At 46.0% G+C, this 19772-nt stretch overlaps 1 protein-coding gene across 1 annotated transcript in view; it reads right to left on the bottom strand.

Annotated features, from left to right (window-relative positions):
• Nucleotides 1-10122, bottom strand: part of LOC103277420 (zinc transporter ZIP11-like) — a 96206-nt gene extending 86084 nt beyond the window's left edge. Inside the window, exons 1-3 of the mRNA XM_008074793.2 lie at nt 10103-10122; nt 9489-9615; nt 9047-9090 (exon numbers count right to left, since the gene is read on the bottom strand). Coding sequence (XP_008072984.2) covers nt 9047-9090; nt 9489-9615; nt 10103-10122 — 191 coding nt within the window. The remainder of the gene's footprint in view (nt 1-9046; nt 9091-9488; nt 9616-10102) is intronic.
• Between the last annotated feature and the right edge of the window lie 9650 nt (nt 10123-19772).

Below are 19772 nucleotides of genomic sequence, written 5' to 3'. Positions count from 1 at the left end.
GATTTTTATACTCTTTAAATAGTTGGGAAAAAACATCAAAGAAAGCACACTTCACGACCCTTGAAAATTATATAAAATTCAAATGTTAGTGTCTGCAAAGAGAGTTGTATTGGCACACAGCCATGCTCACTGGCTGACGAATTGTTTATGGCTGGCTTCATGCTACATTAGCAGAGTTGAGTAGTTGTGACAGAGACTGTAAGGCCCGAAAGCATACAATATTTACTGTCTGATCCTTTACCGAGTTTAATGACCCCTGGCCTAAACACGCGGGGCTTTATTTATTAGCTCATGCAACAAGAAGTCTAAGGTTGATATAGCAGCCCAATGATGTCATTGCAGACCGAGGCTTCTTTTTTTTCTTTTTTACCATCCTCACCAATGAGGTCCTCATAGTTGCAAAGTTGACTGTCCCACCTCCAGGCATTTCACTAAGTCCCAGGCAAGAAGAAAGCAGGAAGGCAAAAACCTTTCTTTATTGAACCTTTGTCTCATTACTCGGGAAGAGACACCTTGCCTGGCAGACTTCCCTTATACATCCTTGGCCAGGACGGGAGAAATCACCCACCTCTGGACCAATCCCAGCTCCAGACTTAGAATCCTGAGATTCCAGGACGTGCTGAGGCCAGTCTCCATCCCTCCCCAGGGCTGGGGAAGGGCCTGCCCTGCCCACCCTTCTTGAGATCAAAGGATCTCTATAAGCCACTTAAATAAATTGGTTCTTGTCAGGAGGGCAGTGGGACGGGTAGCAGAATCCCCCCCAATGGAGTCTGGAGACCAAATGCCCTGCTGAGGCTTAAGCTGTTCTTTTGTGCCTCCTTTTACCCTTGTGCTTGATCTCCTGGTGCAGGTATTATGGGGTAGCCGTGGCCACTGTAGGCTGCAGGCTGAAAATTTGGGATTCTGATTCCCCATCAAATATCTTCCCATATTACTTATAATAACCAACTCTGGGACACAGAGTCCTAGAAATTTAGAGGTAGAGGAAGGCCCAGAGATCGGCTGGTGTGGCTCGGGCCACTGCCACATTCAGAAGCCAGGTGTTTTGTGGGGCTTTCCAACACCAGATAGCAGCATAGAAGCTCCTGGGCCCAAGCTCTCAGCATGCACGGTGCACATCAGCAGGCTACAGAAAGTCCCTAAACACTCTCTCTCCTAAGCACTAAGGCTGAAGGCGGCCAGCTGGTGTCGACACTGCCAGAGTAACCAGACTTTCGAAATTGAGGTCTTAAACATTTATTTAGTTTTTATTTACAGTTGACCCTTAAAAAGTGCAGGGGTTAGAGGCACTGATCCCCTGCACAATTAAAAATTTGTGCAGCTGGGCTCTGTGGCTCAGCCTGTCATCCCAGCGCTTTGGGAGGCCGAGGCAAGTGGATTGCTTGAGCCCGTGGGTTTGAGACCAGCCTAGACAACTTGGTGAGACCTCGTCACTACAAAAAATCAAAAATTAGCCAGGCATGGTAGTCCCAGTTACTTGGAAGGCTGAGGCGGAAGCATCTCCGAAGCCCAGTAGGTCGATGCTGGGGTGGCCGTGAGCAGGCCACTGCACTCCAGCCTGGGAGACAGAGTGCAACTCCGACTCAAAAAAAGAAAAAATTCAGGTACACTTTTGATCCCCCTCCAATTTTACTAATAGGCTACTGTTGAATGGAAACCTTATTGATAATAATAACAATCAATGAATACATATTTTATGCTATATGTACTATATACTGTGTTTTTACAATAAGGGTAAACTAGAGAAAAGAAAATGTTATTAAGAAAATGGTAAGGAAGAAAAAATACATTTATAGTACCATACTATATTGATTGAGACCGTAAGACTACATCCTCTGTTTATACGATGAATCATCTGTCTGAAACGGCAGCTACCACAGGTGCAGACCTCAAGCTATGGTGCATACCAAGCAATTCCAGTTTATTTTTGTAATGTCATGACTCTTTGTCTCTGCTCCTCAGGAGCCCTTCCAGCATTGCAAGGGGCATTCTGTATAGATCCCGTGGTGTTACTCAAAGTTTATTGTATTGCACTGAACATAATGATAACAACTCGAGAACCATGAGATTTTTTTTTTTTTTTTTGAGTTGGAATCTCACTCTGTCACCCAGGTTGGAGTGCAATGGCACACTCATGGCCACCCCAGCGTCAACCTGCTGGGCTCTGGGAATCCTTCCACCTCAGCCTTCCAAGTAGCTGGAACTACAGGTACATGCTACCACACACAGCTAGTTTTTTATTTTTTTTTAATTGTAGAGATGAGGTCTCACCATGTTACCCAGGCTGGTCTCAAACCCGTGGGCTCAGGCAATCCTCTCGTCTCAGCCTCCCAAAGTGCTGGGATTACAGGCTTGAGTCTGGCCAAGAGATCATTTTTTTACAGATATACACAATATACTGGAAAGACAGCCAGCTGCATGGAGTTGATGAGTGTCACACGTGTTTTAAGTGGATAATTCCAACACTTGAGTTCACTGCAAGTGCAACAACAGAAAGTAGCTATAAGATTTTACAGTAGTGCAGGATCGACTATAGTTAATTTTGTGCAGTTATAATGTAATTCTGCATCTTTTTGTTTGTTTACTTGTCTCTTGACTGTGAATGGTGCCATGTGTTTTTGTGCAAAAGTTTTGATACATTTTAACTTTTTGTAAGAGATCTGTATATATTTTATGGCAATAAACGATAAAAATGGACTAATACACATGTCATGTATTCATAACATAGTTTTTTCTTGATTTTTTCGATATTTCTGGGCTCCATGGTGCATATGTAAATTTTTTTCAAATTGTCACAAATCCTCAACATTTTTTTCAATATGTTTATTGAGAAAAAAAATCTGTGTATAAGTGGACCCGTGCAGTTCAAACCAGTGTTGTCAAGGCCCAGTTGTATTATTAAGGTGTCTGATTTCAATTCTTTTTTTTTTTTAGAGAGAGTTTATTTATTTATTTATTTTTTGAGTTGGAGTCTCACTCTGTCGCCCAGACTGGAGTGCAGTGGCCACTCCCGGCCACCGCAGCCTCAATCTGCTGGGCTCCAGCGATCCTTCTGCCTCAGCCTTCCAAGTAGCTGGAACTACAGGTGTGCGCTACCACGCCCAGCTAATTTTTTAATTTATTGTAGAGATGAGGTCTCGCCAAGTTGTCCTGGCGGGTCTCGAACCCGCGGACTCAGGCAATCCACTCACCTCAGCCTCCCAAGGCTCAGGATTACAGGCTGAGCCACTGAGCCCAGCTTGATGTCAATTCTTAATAAAGGCTGTACATTAGCTGAGTCTTCATTTATCAAGTCTTTAAGATGACTCCAGGCTCCAAATTAGACCTTGTATTCAAGATCCTAGTCTCTCTGTGGTCCTTTCCCTTGGGAAACTGGGGAAGAGGGAGCTTGGCAGTCTTTTCTATACAAGGCACTGGGCTATAAGCCTTATTATACATGAACTGCCAGGGTGAAATATTGCCCCTCTAGAGAGGGGATAGGGAAGGTGGTGGTGAGCTGATCGGAGAGACCCAGCTGGGTTCGGATTCTGAGGTCTAGGGTGCTTGTTCTCCAGATCTCTTGTTCTCCTCTCAGAAATTTCCTCCAAGAGTGGATACTATGGAAGCCACAATTCTAGGGAGAGGTCTGAATACATGCTCAATATTTTAAGGTTTGTCTGATGTAAGCAACACCATCCAGGAATAGGGAAGAATGAACGTCCTCCATGAGGGGCTTGGTCTTGGTGACAGATGAATTTCAGGACAGGCTGTGATGGGTTCCAGACATCCTTCCAGCAGGGAGGAGGCAGCCTCCTATTATGCAGGCCCTGAATCTCAGGAGCTGCCCTGGTCACAGGAAAACAGCCAGAGGTTCGAGACCCGCCTGGGCAGACGAGACCTCATCTCTACAATAAATCAAAAAATTAGCCGGGCGAGGTCGAGGCTGCGGTGGCCGGGAGCGGCCACTGCACTCCAGTCTGGGCGACAGAGTGAGACTCCAACTCAAAAAAAAAAAAGAAAATAGCCAGAGGAAGTTTGAGCTGCTGCTACCTGGCCAGTTTCCTGCCTTCGAGGAGTCTATTGTTTTGCACCAATATGGCTGAGACCACAACCTACTCCCATCAGTAACAGTGGATCCTCCACCAGGGACCCCGGGACATCAGGGAGAGACATCAAGGGACTAAGGGGCATTTCCTGACACCTGACAGGCATATTCCTCTCCTTGAAAAAATTCACTTTTCTAAGCCATGAACAACAATGGTTGGTTCTTCTGTTAAACATTTTCTTCTAATCAGTCATTTTAACGTAAGGGATAGCGCAGCCCACAGCAAAAGGACCTGTGTGAACTAGCACAATAACCCCTTGGAGTTGTTTGCCATGCAGCCCCAGCACTCTGACTTATACAAATGCTTAGAGCAGTTCTGTGAGGCTGGGGACGGGAGTGCCCAGTTCACCAGTGAGGACAAGGGCCCGTCCTGAGTGACATAGCCGGGGAGTGACATAGCCGGGGAGTGACAAAGCTGGGCCTTGAACCTCAGTCCCCAATCCCTGTTCTGTTCCTCTCCTCCAAGTGTCCTTTGCTGCCCAGTTTGCTGACCTGGCCCCGTGCTCAGCAAGCTCAGGCGCCTGCATCTCTGTACCCTGAAGAGGTATGGAACAAAGGGAACAAGTCATCCCTCTGGCCTGACCATCATGGCTTGCAAGCAAGCTCATCCTCTTTGTCCTCCAGTGGTCCCGGGGGAGGGAACCACAGCTCCCTACCTCAAAAGCACATGCTGCCTGAGGAGAAGCCCACGCAGCTTCCCCCTGGATTTAGAAAGGGGAACAGGAAGAAGAGGTCATGGGAGGAAAGAATGTATTTGTTACGGTGTCAGAAGGCAGCGATCTGTGAGGAACATTAAGACAAGCTACGTGTGCAGAAAGAACACAGACACGGGAACTCAGGCAGACACTTAAGAACAACAGGTGGTAGGGATAACGCGCCGGGTGGAAGGAGAAGGAGAAAAATGGCGACCGGTGCTCACACCCCAGGTGCAAACAGGGAGGTGATTAAAGCAAGACACCCCAGGGAGGCCATGAGTAATCCGCTGCCCCTTCTCACAGCTACTGCCGTTAACTCGGGTGCAAAGAGAGGGAAAACACACTGCCAAGTCTGGATGGGCAAGTCCAGCTGAAGGCAGGCTGAGGCACCACCTGGAGGACACACTTGAATGTTCTCCGAGGCCATTCGAGGCTGAGGCTGCTGCTCCAGTTTCCCCCTGCAGCTGGAAGATGGCTCTGTCTGCCCCTCCCCACTTCCCGTCCCTCCTCATGCACCTCCAGCTCTCCTCGGCCTCCACTGTGGAAAAGAATAAAGAAAAGGGCATGGGCTTTCTGTGGAGGGAGACCTGGCCTCAAATCCTAGTATAGTAAGTTCCCTACATACAAACTTTCAAGTTACAAACTTAATGATGCACACGTGTTTTGTATGTATTATTTCTCTCCACCAGGTGTCAGTATAGCCCGTTAAACACATACAGTACTATATAGCCAATTGTGTTAGTTGGCTACCTAGGCTAACTTTGTTGGACTTACAAATGTGCTCTTGGAACGGAACTCGTTCGTATGTTGTGGACTTCCTGTATATTACTTAAGGTTTGTGCAAAAATAAATGGAGGGATTACACTGCTTGTTTACAAGGATAGTTGTATGAAATGGAATGTACCAGACATGCCCAGAGCAAGGTGCCTCACCACAGACGTTTTGTTGTGGGACTAACCTGCCCAATCTAGGACGGTTAGCAGCATTCCTGGCCTCAACCCACTAAATGCCAGTAGCACTCTCTTGCCATGTCCCGGTTGTGACAAAGATGTCTCCAGAAATTGCCAAATGTCTCCTGGGGGCGTGTGCAGTGGGCCCGAAAATCACCCAGGGTTCAGAAACACGAGTGTAGAGCATGGTAGTTATTTCACCAGATATTTTCCTCTCTCCCAAAGAAGGACACTTACAACAAAAAATGTTGAACTATTCTAAAACATTCTTAGAGTTTAAGCAGGTGGTAAGAAAGCTAACAACTACAAACAAGTTTCTTCTCTTTCAAAGGAGGGCTAATTAGCTCTTAGTTTTGAAACTAAGGGTGGAATTTGCAGATCTTCTTACCAGTCTCCATAACACCAACATCTAAGTTATCACAGCTTTGCCTGATGTCTTAGTCTATTCAGGCTGCTATAACAAAATACCATAAACCAGGTGGCTTGTAAACAGCAGAAATGTATTGCTCACAGGTCTGGGGACTGGGAAGTCCAAGTCCAAGGTGCCTGTGGATTTGGTGTCTGGTGAGGGCTGGCTTCCTGATTCATAGGCAAGGCCTTATTGTTATGTCTTCACATTTTGCAAAGGGAGAGGACAGTCTCTCTCTTGAGACTCTTTTATAAGTGCACTGATCCAACTCTACCTTCAAGACCTAATCACCTCCCCAAAGCCTCACTTCATAATACCATCTCATTGGGGGTTAGGGTTTCAGTATATGAATTTCTAAAAGACACAAACATTCAGGCTGCAGCACCTGACATTCACAGGCATTGCTAAGAAGTGGATGGGAAGGAACACCTGGATAGGGTAGATTGAGAAGTGTAGTCACTGGTTCAGCTGTACTCCCTGCTAGGGTAGCAACAGGGTACTCAGATCTGCTATAGGGACAGCCTTCTCTCCCCACTTGGTGACATTCCTTGGGATGTGGGCCCAGCTGTCAGATAATCTCAGTGTAAGTGGAACTTCTAAGTAAAACACAATTGTCACAGGGGGTCAGACCAGCGCCAAAGTCTGTGGGGTTCTCATCCTTGTACTAGATACAATACAGGTCTCACTGCAACTTGCGACTGCCTTCCTCTTGGGTGACTTTCCCACAGGGGACTCCTACTAGGCTCACAGATAACTGAAAGCTCAGCTCTTCATCCTGTGAGTATGCTGTAGTTCTTTGGCTCTTGGAGCAGTCACATGCATGCCACCAAATCTTCTGCTCCATGCCATCATTCTTTAGCTGGGACTCTGGTTTAAGCACTCATGGTATCAATTTAGACATTACAGCCAAAAGCAGTCGAGAAAATGTCAACACAAAGGCCACACAGGAAATGAGGAGTGATGCTATGACGACTTTTCCTTGATTTAAAAAATATTAACACTAAGACGGCAGCTCACATCCTGTGGCGGTTTGATAGACATTAAATGCGGCCACCACTCCCACCACCATCACCACCACTATAACCAAACTCCAAGGGTGGAGAAATGACGTGAGTTAGAATGGCTTACTCATGTCCATCTCCACTAAGGCCAGAGTAAGAGAACAATGACTTCAATTGCAGCCAGGGGAATTCAGGCCAGGGAAAACCAATTATCTTGAGGGAGGAGGGCTTTGAAATATACGACCACGTTGCTGAAGGCAGGTCAAGAGTACCTTCCCTGTAAGAGGAGTGGTCTTCCAAGGTGGGAGCTACTCCCCAGCCAAGGAGGATGAAATGGGGAGAGAAGGCGGGTTGAGAAAATGGAGGGGGTGGTCTCATGACGTCTCACCTAGCCAGATGATGCTGTGACATTAAAGGTGGGCTTGGTACTAGGAGCAAACCTGGACATCCACTTGTCCATTCCCGAGTCCCAACAAGCACTCATTAAAAGAAGGAAAAATAACCATGTAGAACATCTTCTGCTGGAGAGGACGACAGGGGCCGTGAGGATGGGTCCTGCCCACCCCCGGCTGCATCAGGTGCCTCTGAGAATGCCAGATGACCTCAGATTTGGTTCCTCCTCTGACCCGGTCTGACTAGGAACTGTCACTAAGCTGGGAGAGGGGCAGCCTCTCCCACTGGGAGTTTTCCTGGCCACAAAGACTTGTGTTAGTCTATCAGGAGAGGCCATGTACGGGTTAAGACACACCACAGGGCAGAGCTGTTGTCTTCCTTCTCACCCTGACACCCAAAGTTCAGCTGAACCTTCTGGGAAGACCGGTCTGGCCAGCGACGTGCCTGATGTCCAGCAGGAAGAGAAACCAGGAACTCTGACATATTAAACAAAATTGTTGGTAGAACAGGCCACGGAGTGCCAAGGAATGCCTGTAGAGTCAAGTAAAGTCCAAGACAAGATAAAAATGATCAATTTAGAGTTGTTTCTTGGCAAAGTAGCTCAGCACACTTCCCTGGTGTGACTTTTTAACCCTGCTATTCATACTGGACAAAGATAAGTTTTGGGAACAATGTGAAATAGAAGTGTTACAGAAGAATTGAATGCAACTCAAATCCTTATCAATAAAGTCATGACTTAGAGTTTATTAAGAGAGTCGATAATTGAAGATACTCTAAAACGAACCTCCCTGTAATTAAAACAACCACTTCCTGGTCAGGCATAGTGGCTCACACCTAAAATCCCAGCAATTTGGGAGGCCGAGGCAGGAAAATCCCTTGAGGCCAGGAGTTCAAGACCAGCCTGAGCAACAAAGCGAGTCCTCATCTCTACAAAAAGTAGAAAAATTAGCCAGGAGTGGTGGCACACGCCTGTAGTCACAGCTACCTGGGAGGCTGAGGCAAAAGGATCACTGGAGCCCAGGAGACGGAGGCTGTAGTGAGCCATGATTCTGCCACTCCACTCCAGCCTGGGCAGAAGAGTAAAATGCTGCCTAATCAATCAATCAATCAACCACCAAGTAATGTTTACAAGCACGCTTTTTTGGCATAGTCTATGGTCTAAAGTTGGGAGACCATACGACTGTACACAGCCAAAGACCCAGGAAATGCTATCCTCCCGCCTCTGCCGCCTACTTAGATTTGAGTTCGACTCCAGCAAACTATAGAGACAGAGGTAGCGTCTTGTTTGTGTAAATGAGGACAGACGGATTAAACCATGTCTCCAAACCACAGGTGATGGCATCTTGTCAAATACCTCCATCTCAGAATCAATGTCAAGTTGCTTCAGGTCTCAACAAGCAGACAAGGATCTCTGTGTTCCCACAGAGGAAAAGGGCACAGAAGACACCCAGCTGTTCTGCTCAGTGAGTTCTGTGTCACGCCCTGACACTCACCTCCAGCCAGCTTCCCCTCACCTTGTACCACTGTTGTCCACACCTGGGTTTGGAACTTTGCAGGCCTGGGGGTGGGGGGAGGAAAAAAAAACTCTGCAGGCCCAGGGACAGACCAGGTGTGGGAGAAGGGCCAAACAGGGCATGGTGGTCAGCTCTCTGAGCCTCTGTCTGCCATGCTGAGCCCAGGCAGTTGTTAGTTTTAAGGTCAAGAAACGGATCAGAAGCAAATGGGCAGGTCAAGTGAGTCTAAGGGGGGGGACTTTCTGTCAGAAGGGACACCATCTTGGAAGTCACAGAAAACTTGTGATTTCCTCTACTTTACCGAGCAGGGGATTATCATGAAATTCTTGTGCCTCCTGTTGATCCCAAAGACTCTGTTCCATCAGTGAAACCCTGGTGGTAGAGTGGCTTTCAACCATGCAACAAAGTTCCTTGACTTCTGATTCAGAGTGAGACCAATCACCTGGCTGCTGGGCAGGCTCTCACTACTTCCAAAAGCCATGGCAGGCAGAGAAGCATCTGGTTGCTGGGATCTGACAAATTCACAGATTCCTTTGTGCGGTATGGGAAGCACTGACAACCTAAGAACTCTGCAGATGTGAGGAGGTGGCCCATGGAAGACATCAGGCAATGAGCAGGGTGGTCAGAGTGGAATTACTTGTCCCAAGACAAGCCTCCCCTGTGATCAGTGAGCCCCAGGAAGCTGGAGCAAGCAGGCTCTCTAGTCCCCTGGAAAGCTAGGGCTGCAGATGAAGGCTTTCCTAAGTGCCACCCCAACCCTAGTCAATGGGGGAAGCCCCCGGCCCCACACCTGCGCCTTGGAAGCAGAAGGTTCCCAACCCAGTGGTCACAGGGATCTCTTTGCCTCATCTGCGGCCAAAACCACCTCTCAGGCAGGAGGGAGATGGGGAGCCATGGTCAAATGCACTCCCTGCCTCAGGTCCACTTCAAAGATCTGTAAAACACTGGAAGGAAGGTGGACCAGAAAGCCAACCAGACCCATCTCCTAGCTAGAAATGCCTGCAGCTGCAAGCACACAAACCCACAGATCCGTGCTCCACCAGCCTAACTCCTCACCTGGCTCGTGGAAAGGTCATCGCAGAGGGCTCTTCCCTACAAAAGACTGGGGATTCCTGAGGCAAGACATATGCCAGGTGAGCGAGGGAACCGGAGTCCCCTGCAGCAGCAGGTTGGTGGCATCCACCGTGTACTCCTTGGGAACCAACACGCTCTCAAGGGAAACCGTCCGGCTCAGGGGGTCTTGCAGCCCTTGGGCGGTGAATGGTGGTGGATCCCTGATCCTCCTCTCTCCCCGTTTCACCTGAAAAGGTGCTGCAGCCCAGGTCCTGGCTTGAGTGGGACTGCCTTGTCACAGGGAGGGCAGCCTAGGGCCAGGTGCCTGGGGCTCACAGCCACACCTCCTGTGGGTGCCGCCTGGCCTCACGCTACCCTGCACAACACACGTTGGGCATAACCAACTCTCGCGGTGCTTGAGTGTGCGATACCTCTGGAGGGGGGTGGTAGGTGGAGGGTGGGGGGCTTATTTATGTTTTTGCAATTTGTGTGTTCTTGAGAGCCTAAAGGAACTGGGAAGAGAGGGTTTTCTGAACCCCCTTGGAGGATTTTTGAACAAAATTAGATTCTGGCAGTTCTTTCAGGATGATGAATAACCCAAGATACAGGTTCATTTATCACTCCCAATATTTGACTCCCACCAAGGCATTTCTAAAAACCAGGCAAGAAAAATATTCTAACGTCTCAGATCACTGTTTTGTTCTGCTGCACCGAGGGTAGGTAGTTCTGTACAACGTATATGTCTAAGGCTGGGGGGTGGGCAAGGGGAAGGGACATTTTTTTCCTACTTGCAGCAGTGTTTTACAAGAAGGTTAACACAGGAAAATAATGACGGCCTGTCTTCCACATCCCAGCTCAGCCATCGCCAGGTGGCCGCCTGCCGTCTCCTCAGGGGGGACCCTCTGTGGCCATGGCCTGTGGGTCATGCCAGGATGAAGTCTGAGCAACCACCACAATGGCTTAACTCAAGGAGAAGGTGTGAAAAGGGAATTGGCTGGGCAAGAAAGGATGAAGGTGGCTTCTGAAATGTTGAGCCGGAAGTGACAAGGCAGTTTAACTGGGGACGCACTCACTCTAGGCTGGTCCAAGTGCACAATTAGGGAAACGAGGCGTGAATTTTGGGAGCCATCTGCATCCTGGCAAACGTTTGTTAAAGGTACAGGCACCATTCGGGGTTCTTTGTGTGGATTATTTAATTCAGCCTTTTCAACAGCCCTATGAGAGAGGTGCCCCTGCGAGCCCCGTTAGAGACGAGAAACTGATCTCCACAGCCTGTGCGGTGCTCTGTCCAGCTTTCCCGCGCTACCTTCTGGAATCTCCTCTGTTCAAATCCCCGTTAGAACAATGACTGCTTCTAAGGCAATTATCTCCACATATTGGAACACCGTTCTCTAGTTTTACTTTTCCTGATTTTAGGCATATAAAAATGCTTCATTTTAGAGTCTCACTTTGAAACTAAAGAATGGTTATTTTAAATTGTACTACTTACTATGTTTTAACCATAGCAGTATAACCACACATGCAAAAAAAAAAAAAATGCTCAAAAAGCCTGTAGTAATGAGTCCCCATCTCTTCTCCTCATCCCTAGTTTTATTCCCAAAAGGTAAAACAGTTTTTTTTAGCTTCTGAATTGCTCATAGTCTTGATTTAAATAGTCTGTTGATAACACGAATGTTTCCCGTATATCCACCTTAGTCTGTGGGGTCCTCCTTATACACGTTGAGGGATACGGTCCACCTCCTTCCTACCACTGCTTTCTTTCTGCCTTTGTTCTATTAAAGTTACAGTGCTTGATACTGTTCTTTAGATATATTTCATCGATGCTTTATTCTCAGACCAATTCAGAAAAATGAAATTCAAATAAAAAGTGAATGAGGACAACATTGAGGTGCTAACACGGTATTCTCTACATAATCCAGTTGCTTTATGAAGGACAGCAAAGCGATCTTAAGGGTTTAAACTCTTCTCATTTGATGAGGCAGCTCCAAGAATTATGGTCCAGGGGATTCTTCCTTGATACTTGTTGGCATCCTGGCATCCTTCCTTTCCTCCCTCTCTCCCTCCCTCCATTATTTTTCCTTATGGTAAAATACATATAATTGTTCCTTATGGTAAAATAACATATCATTGAGCATTTTCACCACTTTCAAGTGTAAAGTTCAAAGTCATGAAGTATGAAGACATTCACATTGTTGTGCCATCGTCATCTCCATCCATCGCCAACTCTTTTGATCTCGTAAAACTGAAACTCTGTACCCATTAAATTCTAACTCCCCATTTCAGTCCCTAGCAACCATCATTCTACTTTCTGTCTGTGTGAATGTGATTCCTCCAGGTGCCTCATATAAGAGGAATTTCAGTTTCTGTGATGTCTTCCTTCCATCCTTCTTACTTTCTTAATAGAGGTGAGGTCTCGCTATGCTGCCCAGACTGGTCTCAAACTCCCAAGCTCCACTGCACCTGACACCCACCCTCCATTTTTTTTTTTTAAGAGATGGGGACTCACTCTGTCACTCAGCCTTAAGTGCAGTGGTGCAATCATAGTTCACTACAGCCTCGACCTCCCAGGTTTAAGCAATCCTTCTGCCTCAGCCTTCTGAGTAGCTGGGACTACTGTTATGTACTACCACACCTGGCTAATTTAAAAAAAAAAATTCGTGTAAAGACGGGGTCTGGCTATATTGCTCAGGCCGGTCTCTAACTCCTGGCCTCAAGTCAGGTCTCCTGTCTCGGCCTCCCAAAGTGCTAGGATTATAGATGTGAGACACCATGCTGGGCCTATCATCTTTCTTTTCTCATACTACTCCTTTCTTAGTTCCTCCTTCATTTTGTCAGAGAGCGTTCTTAGCCTCATAGGGAATGCATGGCAATAAATTCGAACTCCTTACATAAATAAGAATTGTGGTACTGCTCTGTGATTTAACAGTTTCACTTGATATGGAATTCTATATCCCAAATCCCCTCTCTTTACTATCTTGAGGGCACGGTCCCCTCATTTTCTAGCATTCTATGCTGTTGCTGAGAAGTCTGATGCCAGTTCCTTTTTCGTTTCCTTGTAATTAAGCTGATTTTTCTCTCTGGATGCTCTTAACATTTTTCATCTTTGATTCCGGAGTTTTCAAATTCACCAATCTATGTCTTTTCTCCATTCCTACTAGTTAGCATTCGGTAGATTCTTTAAATCTACAAAGTTGTGTTTTACTCCAGCTCAAGAAGAAATTTACTGCATTCCATCTTTGACTTTGTGTCTATGAACTGGAGGATTGTTTTCCATTTAACCTTCCAGATAGTCAGCTTGGTCTTTCATCCAGAACATTCTAACCAATGTATCTATTTAACTTTTTAAGAATTTTTGACGATTCTAGGATTAATTTTCTTATTTTCTGAATGTTTCTTTTTCATCCTCGTCAGTTCTTGCTTTATGAACACAGTAAGTATCCTCTAGAATATCCAGCTGAACATACACTTAGGAATTTTTTTTTTTTTTTTTTTGAGTTGGAATCTCACTCTGTCACCTAGGTTGGAGTGCAGTGGCACACTCACGACCACCCCAGTGTTGACCTGTTGGGCTCCAGCGATCCTTCCGCCTCAGCCTTCCAAGGAGCTGGTATTACGGGTGTGCACTACCAAGTCTGGCTAATTTTTTTTATTTATTGTAGAGATGAGGTCTCGCTGAGTTGCCCGGGCTGGTCTCAAACCTGCAGGCTCAGGCAATCCACTTGCCTCCGCCTCCCAAAGTGCTGGGGTGACAGGCTGAGCCACCGAGCCCAGCCTCACTTAAGATTTTTCTCTTTCACCTCCCAGGTTGTCTGTTTTCTCCAGGGCAGGCTGTCCTACTTATTTCGGTCCCTCTTGTTCCTTCTCTGGGTTTTTCTCATGTGTCGTCTATGCCTTTGCATCACAGCAATGGAGGCATATAAAAATGACATCGACAAGGTAGCCCAAAAGGATGTCCTCTGGATTTGTACAAGTCTGTTTCCCTAACAGGCCTCTCTGACAACTCTAAAATTTCATTTCAAAAGATTCCAGTTTCAACTAGGAAGTCAGGTTACAGAGGATGAGGGAGGAACAAAGAGGAGAAGAGATGGGTGGAGCAATAAGAAAGATAAGTGGAATACATTTTTAGATTACACCACTACGGTGCTGAAATGATTTGAGAGCACGTTCTTCACATGGCTACTTCCTAGACAGAAACACAAGGAGTGACAGGCGGCAGCCAAGGTGACATGCACCAGGAACAGGAGGCAGGAAGTACAGAGCCGCCCTTGGGAGCAGACCAACCCGCACGCATGCGGGGTGCGGCAACATGTAAGCGAAAGGGTGCATGTGTTGGGTGGGCTCTCTCTCACACAAAGACACACGCACCACACATACACATACACACACACGAGCAGCAATGGTGAGTGAGAACAGGAGCACGTGCAGGGGTGAGCTTACACACAGGCAGGGGTGCAACGGTGGTGGGAGTGGAAGGGCATGTGAACAGGTGTGAGCTCACTCATGCAGACACAGCAATGGTGTGAGCAAAAGGGAGCATGCGGGTGTGAGTGTGCATGCACACACATAAGCTCAAACGCATGCGTGGGTGGAAACAGACTGGGAAGTGGCCTTCTAAATACATGGAAACAGAATACACAGAAACAGAAGTCTACGTCAGCCATTTAAACGCCAAAACCCACTAGGCTCTCTTCCCCAAAGCCTGTCTTTTTGGATCTACGGAACAGCCCTGACTGTCAGACAGGGTCAGTGTGTCACGAGGATGCTCCCAGGACTGGTCTGTGATTAGGGGCGTCAAGCTTGGGGGCAGCACACCAACAGGTGCGCCGAGGGAGGAGAGAGAATCAGTGAGAGGGTTGGTGCCAAACAGCTGCCCGGGGCACAGATGAACAAGGTGAAGGCCTGTGAATCTGCCTTCAAGCTAGAAGAAACCTTTGCGCGTAAAGCGTTAGTAAAAGCACGGATGAAAGTCAGATTGCAAAGGGCGGAAGGAGGACAAGGAGGTCAGGAGGTGAAGCCCATGGAGCAGCAGAGGGACTGGGCAGAGACGCCAAGGAAGTTGGGAGCCAGCGACAGTGTTTTTAAAACCACTGAACAAAAAAAAGGAAAAGTCAACGGCCAGAAGAGTTGGGAGAATGACTGTGGGTCTCAGTCTGCACTGGGGACAGGCTGATAATAGCCAACAACAAGGTACCAAAGGGGCATAATCATAAATCACTGCAAAACCCTGGGCAAATTTAAAGTCCAGTGGAAAGGCCAAATATTAATAAAATGTACACCTCAGTCAGCAAGGTGCTCTAGCCTAGAGGCCTTCTTTTAATGAATGTCAGATTTGATCTAAGACATCTCCAGGGCAGAGGGGCAGGCGTTCCGAGACATTCCCCAGACAGATGGGAGGCTGGCTGCCTCCCTGACAAGCTTCACCACCAGGTCCGGAAACACAGAGACGCAGGCTACTCTCCTCCACCTCCATGTGCAATCTGCTCTGCTACCTGGCATGTGTACTCTTGTGTATCCTGGGAGGGAGATGTGAGAACTGGGTACCTCTGGAGAGCAAGGAGCTCAGGGTTAGCTGACGGAGGCGGGGAGTGTGGCAGATGTAGGTGACATTGCTTCGATCCCAATGTGGGTCAGTATTTTAACATAGAGGTTACTACCTCACACCCTTAGGATGGCTACTATCGACACAACACAACACACACACACACACACACACACATACACACACGCAAAGTGTTGGGGAGGATGTGGAGAAATTGCAACACTTGTGTATGGTTGGCTGGAATGTAAAGTGGTACAGCCGCTGTGGATAAGAGTATGGTGGTTCCTCAAAAAATTAAAAATAGAATTACCACATGATCCAGCGATTCCACTTCTGGATATATGCCCAAAAGAAATGAAAGCAGAGTCTCAAAGAGATACTTGTACACTCATGTTTACAGCAGCACTATTCACAGTAGCTAAAATATGGAAGCAACTCAAGTGTTTATAGATGGATGAGCATATAAACAAAATTGGGTGTAACATACAATGGAATCTTTTTCAGGCTTAAAAAGGAAAGAAATTTTGACAACTTGGATAAACCTTGAGGACATTAAATAAACTAAATAAACCAGTCAAAGAAGACAAATACTGTATGGGGTCTGACAATTAAATTCCCGAACTCATCCCAGCATTCATCCTAGGAAAAGTGCTACATACCTCATTGCTGAATATCACTAGGGTCACCTTCAAAGTACTCCCCCCGGGGAGTTATAAACTGATGGCAGCACCTAGTCCCCCCATCACAGCCATTTTGAAACTCTTTTTCTGAAGTGGCCATCAGAGCCGTCATCATAAGAATGTTGGAGTTTGAATTAGAGCAACGAACAAACATTAAATTTCTTGCTAAACTTGGCATGAGTGGAAGTAAAATCAGGGACATGTTAGTCCAAGTTTATAGGGATAATGCTATGAAGAAAGTGGCAGTGTACACATGGATTAAATGTCTTTCTGAGGAGAAAGTGTCACTGATGAAGAGAGGTCAGGATGGCCAGTAATGAGCAGAACTGATGAAAACATTGCAAAAATTCATTGAATTGTGTGTCAAAATTGTCAGCTGACTGTGAGAAGGACAGCAGACCAAATAAACATTGATAGAGACACAGTCAGGAAAATCTTTTTATTTGAGACAGAGAATCTGTCACCCATGCTGGAATGCGGTGGCATGCTCACGGCTACTGCAGCCTTGACCTGCTGAGCAGGTGATCCTTTTGCCTCAGTCTTCCAAGTAGCTGGAATCATGGGCATGTGCCCCCATACCCAGCTAATTTTTTATTTACTGTAGAGATGAGGTCTTGCCATGTTTCTCATGCTGGTCTCGAACCCCGAGCTCAGGCAATCCTCTTGCCTTCTTCTCCCAAAGTGAGGAAACTCTTAATTGAAAATCTTGGCATGAGAAAGGCATGTGCAAAAATGGTCCTGAAGGAGCTCTTGCATCACGACAATGTACCAGCTCGCACGTCACTATCTGTGAGGGAATTTTTAGCCAGCAAACAAATAACTGTATTGGAACACACTCCCTCCTCACCTGATCTGGCCCTCAGTGACTTTTTTCTTTAGCGGAAGATAAAGGAAACATTGAAAGGAAGACATTTTGATGACATTCAGGACATCTGGGATAATATAATGACAACTCTGATGGCTATTCCAGAAAGAGTTCCAAAATTGCTTTGACAAGTTGACCAGGTGCTGGTATCAGTGCATAGCTTCCCAAGGGGAGTACTTTGAAGGTGACCATACGGATATTTGGCATTGAGGTATGTAGCACTTTTTCTAGGATGAGTTCATGAACTTAACTTCCAGATCTCATATGCTTCCATTTATATAAATTACTCAGAATAGTCAAATTCATAAAGACAGAGAGTTAAATGGCAGTTGCCAGGGTCTGGGGAAGAGGCAATGTGTAGCTATTATTTAATGGGCACAGAACTTCAGTTTCACAAGATGCAAATAACTCTGGAAATGGATGGTGGCGATGGGTGTACAACATTACGAATGTATTTAATACTACTGAACTGTGGACTTTCAGATGGTGTAATTTTATGTTTTGTATATTTTGCCACAATTAAAAAATGAAGGGAAAATCCCCCTAAAATGAAGGCTAAAATTTTCAAATGCTTTGAGACCTGAAATAATACGTTGAACTAAACTCTCAAGGGTAAGAATAGGTAAGACCGAATTCAAGGGAAGCCAGGAATCACGTGACCTGGAACATGAATCTGACTTGATGGCACTGAAGACGGTGACATGCTAGTACACTGTGATGATTTCACCGAGTTTCTCCTTCAGACCCACTCCCTGTTGTTCGCTGGTGTGGAGAAGGTGGTACTTACTCTCCCCTGTGCTCTTACAGAGTATCCCTGCTGAGTCAGGATGGCCCAAGGGCTGGTGCCCCTGGAACTGAGGGAACAGCCTGGGCATAAGACAGCTCTTTGTCCCCCAGGGCAATCAGACCTGCCTTAAGCAGGCACTTCTGTCAGGGGGTATGGACTGTGGTCACAACTCTATTCTCTGACTGGCACATACTTTTCATCCCTTCGTGACTATTTTTTTTTTCACCTAGTCACTTCTCAGCTTGGAAGTCTTCTCTTCCAGCAAAACTTCAGTAGCTCTTCAGTTTGGGCTGGGTTTTCTGTTAGATGCTCTTGCCTACTGTATCTGTGCTGTACGTGTCCACCTTGGTGTCCTCTGAACCTGCCTGGGGATGCAGGAAGTGCTCAATAAGTCTTTATTGAATAACAGAACCCAATGATCAGTCAATCAAAGAGGATGATTACAAGAAAGGTCCAGAGAACATGGTTTTAAAAGAGTTCAGTAGAGGTGTGATAAGAAAACACTTGATGACCTTAAGTTAAATCATAATCTCTAGCCCCATGTAGAATGCACCGCTAGTTCCCCTGCTCAATCAATGTTCTCTTCTTACTCTTACTAATAGAATCCTCATTTTTTTTAAGTGTTGTAATGTGTCCAGTTAAAAATGCTTTGTTCCCCCACCTTCCTTGTGGCTAGAGGTAGCTCATGCCACAGTTCCAGCTGGTGATATCAAAGCTGATGGTTTCCTAGAAAAAACCTGCTTCCCTGATATAGACTCCAACCCATTCTGAAGACAGGTAAAGAGGTATTTTTTTTTTTTCTTTTTTTTCCCGTGCCTAGAAAATAGGTAAGATGCCTGGAAGCACAGCAGGCAATTTGTGACTGAAGATGAACAACCATGAACCCTACATGGAAGGATGCTGGAGACGATCAATGGAAAAGGTTTCACTGGGTCACCTGGGCTGCCCAGGACTGACAGCCACCTAGATTCTACATTGGGTGAGACACACAGTGTCTTGCCTCTGTAAGCCACTGTTGGCCAGACCTGTTGTTACTTGCAGCCATAGCATTCCTAACTTATAACACCAACTAGAACATTTCTGACAGGACTTAAACTACGGATGACACTAATAATAGAACAATCTTGAAGGAATTACAGAAAATAATAATATAGACACCAACAAGCAGAAAATGGCTGGATTTTCAGGGTGGAGAAAAAATTGTAGACTATACAAACAAGAGAAATTGCTAGTAAATCTCCACAAGAAAATCAAGAAGAGGCCATTAAAAGTCTGGCTCCTGAATCTCTAAAACGAACAAATGAGAAAATAAACAATAGTGATGACCAAGCGAAACCTGCATGGATTCATTAATAATAACTCATTTCAAACTAACTACAAAATTCTTTTGATTGAATTTTAACTAACAGAGCAGGAGAATGCAAAAGGTTTTAAAAAATCAAGGATCTGTGTTTCCTAGAGGTTTTTGATTCTTATGATACCACAAGAAAATATTTTTAAAAAGCAACATCATGATTCAGTTAAATGAATTCATAACTGGTTGAATGACTACTCAGTGGGTATAAATTAAAGAATTTATGCAGTCCTGGGAGCAGATAAGCCACGTGGTTTGGCCATTGCTACTGTCCATTCAATCTTAATATCAAACCATGGCAGAGGGGACAGAAAAGGAAAAGTTACGAGACAGCACAAAGCTATGAACAAAAGTATTATGCATGATAGATACAAGAAGTAGAACCCAAAGGGTGGAAAGTGAGCTAAAACACTTAGCTTAGACACAGCATTAAAGAAAAGTAAGTGTC

The sequence above is a fragment of the Carlito syrichta genome, unplaced genomic scaffold (assembly GCF_000164805.1).
Source record: "Carlito syrichta isolate Samal-C Ts95f unplaced genomic scaffold, Tarsius_syrichta-2.0.1 Scaffold317704, whole genome shotgun sequence".
NCBI lineage: Eukaryota > Metazoa > Chordata > Mammalia > Primates > Tarsiidae > Carlito > Carlito syrichta.
The sequence above is the reverse complement of the archived record's forward strand: the minus strand, read 5'-3'. Positions and strand labels throughout refer to the sequence as shown.